Here is a 5,000-nt window from a genome sequence, read left to right on the forward strand (position 1 = left end):
ATAATTATATTTATTTATTATCTGTCGCCCCTCTACAGGTCAGACTTCTATAAGCACATCGTGCTGTCCGGAGGCACCACCATGTACCCCGGGCTGCCCTCCCGACTGGAGAGAGAGATCAAGCAGCTCTACCTGGAGAGATGCCTGAAGGGGGACACCAAGGCCCTGTCTGTACGTACATAGAAACACACGTGCATACATACATACATGCATACACACAGACACACGCACACTCGTGTACCCTGTCTGTACTACGTCCATAGAAACACAAAGAAAAACATGCATGCGTACACACGTGCACACAGATACACACACTCACGTATCCTGTCTGTATGTCCATATAAACACAAAGAAAAACATGCATGCATACACATGTGCACACAGATACACACACTCACGTACGTCCATATAAACACACAGAACACATGCATACATACATACTACATACAGATACACACACTCACGTACGTCCATATAAACACACAGAACACATGCATACATACATACTACATACTCACATGCATGCACACAAATACACACAGACACACTCTCCTCTCACTCACTTCTCTCCTCTCCTCTCCTCTCCTCCCCTCTCCTCTCCTCTTCTCTCCATCTCCTCTCCTCTCTTCTTCTCTTCTCTCCATCTCCTCTCCTCTCTTCTTCTCTCCTCTCCTCCTCCCTGCAGAAGTTCAAGATCCGCATCGAGGACCCGCCGCGCCGTAAGCACATGGTCTTCATGGGCGGGGCTGTGCTGGCCCACATCATGAAGGACAAGGAGTCCTTCTGGCTCTCTCGAGAGGAGTACCTGGAGAAGGGCCTTAATGTGCTGGACAAACTGGGGAAGACATGCTAGACACAAGAGAGAGAGAGAGAGAGAGAGAGAGAGAGAGAGAGAGAGAGAGAGAGAGAGAGAGAGAGAGAGAGAGAGAGAGAGAGAGAGAGAGAGAGAGAGAGAGAGAGAGAAAGAGAGACATATTCATGATACTTTATCATGCGATGGTGGTTTAATGGCTTCTGCTAGGGAGGGCTGCCATCTCTTGTGGGAGCAGTTAAAGATTCACACACAGCCACTCAATCCCATCCCCTGCCCTCCCATCCCTCACATGTTGATAGACAGATACAGTGAGTCCAATATGTATTTGATCCCTTTCTGATTTTGCCGGTTTGCCCACTAATAAAGACATGATCAGTCTATACATTTATGATAATATGTATTCAAATATGGAGAGACAGAATATCAAAAATAAATTCCAGAAAATAACTTAAAATAATATATTTTAATTTATTTGTATTTAATTTAGGCAAATAAGTATTTGACCCCTCAAGCTAAAGAAGATAAAGTGCTTTGTGGCAAAGCCCTAGTTGTCTAGCACTGAGGTCAGATGCTTCTTTTAGTTGATGACAATGTTTGTGCATATAGTAGAACATATTTTTGCCCATTTTTCTTTGCACATTATCTCTAAAACATTAATAGTTTGTGGCTGTAGCTTGGCAAATGGGAGGTTCAGTTCTCTCCATAGAATTACTATAGGGTTAATATTTGGAGAGTGTCTAGGCCACTTCACGACTTTAATATGCTTCTTATTGAGCCACTCCTTAGTTGCTTTGACTGTATGTTGTGTATTATTGTCTTGTTGGGAGATCCAAAAATGGCCCACCCTTCAGTGTAGTGGTGGAGGGAAGGACGTTTGCACTCAGGATTGCACATTACATGTCTCCCTCCATCCATTCGTTGACGATGTGAAGTTGTCCTGTGCCTTGGCCACACACACACCCTCAAACCATAATGATACCACTTTCATGTATGATGGTGAGGAGGGTGTTCTTGGGATCATAGACAGTAGTACTCTTTCTCAAAACACATTGAATTGTGATAATGCCAAACATCTTGATTTTGGTTTCATCTGACTACAGCACCTCCTTATCATATCCTAAATCAGTCTGATGTCCGTTGGCAAACCTCAGGTGGGACTGCACAGGTTCCTTCTGAAGTAAAGGTACCATGTGTGCACTACAGGATTTTAAACCTCTGTGGCATTAAGTGCTACCAGTAGTTTTCTCAGTGATTTTGGTCAGTAGCTTTGATATCATTGCCTAGTGCATACTGTATAGCTCTAGGGTGATTTCTTTCTGTTCTCATGATTATCAAATCCATACAAAAGGTCAAATCTTGTATAGAACCCCAGACAGGCTGATGGATAGTCATTTTGTATTCCTCACATTTTGGAAGAAATGCATCAACAGCCGAGTCATTAATACCCAGTCTCTCTCTTGTGGCTTTGCAGCCCATTTAATCTTTGTTCAGGTCTAAAATCATGTCCCTGATATCATTTGACCACTCTTTGGTCTTTCCCATGCTGGTGAGGTAGGAGTGTGACTGATTCACTCATACTATGGACTGATTCTGCTGATTCAATGTGTCTTTTATGCATGTTAGTATGTACAGGTGTCTTTAATTCAGATGACAAGTTGATCGGAAGTGCCTATCTGGTCTGTGGGCCCGGAACTGTAATCAGTTGGCAGGGGATCAAATACTTATTTTGCTCGATGAAATGGAAATAAATTAATATATATTCTCTTCAGTTAATTTCTGGATTTTCTTTTTGATATTCTGTCTCTCCATATTAGAATACATATTATCATAACATTTATTGACTGATCATGTCTTTGTTAGTAGGCAAACCAACAAAATCAGCAAGGGATCAAATACATATTGGACTCACTGTATACAGTGTAACTCGATGAATACATAGATTAAAAGTCATTCTGGAAGATTACCTGGAGAAAAGGACTCAGACTGTAGATAGATAGATAGATAGATAGATAGATAGATAGATAGATAGATAGATAGATAGATAGATAGATAGATAGATAGATAGATAGATAGATAGATAGATAGATAGATAGATAGGAGAAACAGACAGACAAACAGACAGACAGACAAGGGGTGTATGTGTGTTGAAGTTGGGCCTCTTACACATTGAGTATGTTACCCATTTTATATTATTATGGTCATTTTGAATCAACAATTCAGTTATAATTTGTTTTGTCAATGCTGACAATGGCTTTTATGGACCTCATGGTTGAAATACCACCAAATAAACTGGCTAAAATAACTCACAACCATAAGCAAGAATTTATTTTGGTATCAATCACTTAGCTATAAAAAACAAATTTGTCACTGTGTAAAAAATACAAATGGAATTTATATAGCGCTTCTCCACTCCTTCGAACATTCAAAGCGCTTTACATTTATGCCTCACATTCACCCATTCACACTTGAGGAGTACCATCACAAATATGTGATTAGAATTTTGCCCAAATTTTGAGTTCTCATTATGATGTCATAATGTCTTTGCGAGATTTTTAAAACAGACGTCTATAGGAGCTGTAGAGTGTTCCAGTAAAATTCTAGAAGAACCTCTAGAAATTCCTTACTCCTCAAAGGGTTAACACACTGGTAGTCGTAGCTTCCACGCAGGGTACCACCCTGCCACCAGGAGGAGCAATTTGGGGTTAAGTATCTTGCTCAGGAAAACATGGATGGGGGTCAGACAGAGTGTGGCTTGATCCTGCACCTTTCTGGTTGCCGAACAGGCCTCTCTGCATTATGCAGACAATTGTGGAGCTTCTGATTTTATATTACAGGGTGAATGGTATACGGGGTCCCAATAAATACTGATAAAATGTACACACTGTAAATCATGGTAAAATAGGTGTTTATTGACATTCATGTAATTTTCAATGTGCATAACATTTCTTTTATCATAGGCTATGTATAGATTTGAAGTGTGTATACATTTTATTGGGACACCCTGTGTACAAGTATATTCTACAGTATACCGTATCTGTTGGTTTGTATACTTATAATTTGTAGAATTATACATCATTAGAATGCAAGTGACTAAGGTACAGCAAACGTACTATTTACATCAAAAAAAAAAGACAAGACAGAGAGACATATATATTTATATTTATACATAGATTTAATGTTGATATCAAACAAAAACTAAAGCCACTTTAATTATTACTGCCAGCAGATATCAGCAAGAACAGCAACAAACAAAACGCATCAGGAAAAACAACAGAACATTATTCTCCAAAAATAAAAAATAAAACCAGCACACACTCATAAGGTGGCATACACATACACACAAACATGCACAACAACAATCTACCAATGCACAGCATGCATAAAATTCACAGCAAAAAGTCAATGGTCACAAAAACCATTTATCACTCAATGGAAATAGCCTATCACATGGCTTCCATATCTTCACATTCAACTGGTCATCATCATAGTAAACGCAAGTAATACTTCATAAATAATTTTTTAAAATGGAAAGAGAAAATCACTTTCACTTCTGGCCCCATATGGGACAGACACAAGTAGAAGACACATACTCTGTCCCACAAACACACTCCAAACAGTTGGCACTGAAGTCAGTGCAATAGTTGATCAAAGATTGGCAGAGACTAAATCACAGATCACACCAATGGCAGCAGACTGGGGATCATGGGTAAGCGGTTAGGGCATCAGACTTGTAGCCCAAAGGTTGCCAGGTTGGTGGGGGGAGTAATTAACCAATGCTCTCCTCCATCGTCCTCCATGACTGAGCTACCCTGAGCATGGTACCGTCCCGCCACTCTTCTCCCTTTCGGGCACCATTGGGGGCTGCCCCCTTGCATGGGTGAGGCATAAATGCAATTTCGTTGTGTGCAGTGCAGTGTGCACATGTGTGCTGTAGAGTGCTGTGGCACAATGGCCATGGGAGTTGGATGAATGTCATGAGAATCTTCACAGATGTGTGTACTGCACCTCCCATGGTGCTCTCAATGGCAGTTTTGGACAGTCATGGGTAAGGGGTTAGGGCGTCAGACTTGTAGCCCAAAGGTTGCCGGGTGGTTCGACTCCCCACCCGCCAGGTTGGTGGGGGGAGTAATTAACCAGTGCTCTCCCCCATCCTCCATGACTGAGGTACCCTGAGCATGGTACCGTC

At 41.1% G+C, this 5,000-nt stretch overlaps 1 protein-coding gene across 1 annotated transcript in view; it reads left to right on the top strand.

Moving 5' to 3' along the window:
- The window catches only part of zgc:101810 (uncharacterized protein LOC493612 homolog), a 7,845-nt gene extending 6,731 nt beyond the window's left edge, over window positions 1–1,114 (top strand). The window contains exons 8-9 of the mRNA XM_063186437.1: window positions 39–171; window positions 686–1,114. Coding sequence (XP_063042507.1) covers window positions 39–171; window positions 686–853 — 301 coding nt within the window. The 3' untranslated portion in view covers window positions 854–1,114. The remainder of the gene's footprint in view (window positions 1–38; window positions 172–685) is intronic.
- Window positions 1,115–5,000: the final 3,886 nt, after the last annotated feature.

The sequence above is a fragment of the Engraulis encrasicolus genome, chromosome 21 (assembly GCF_034702125.1).
Source record: "Engraulis encrasicolus isolate BLACKSEA-1 chromosome 21, IST_EnEncr_1.0, whole genome shotgun sequence".
Classification (NCBI taxonomy): Eukaryota; Metazoa; Chordata; class Actinopteri; order Clupeiformes; family Engraulidae; genus Engraulis; species Engraulis encrasicolus.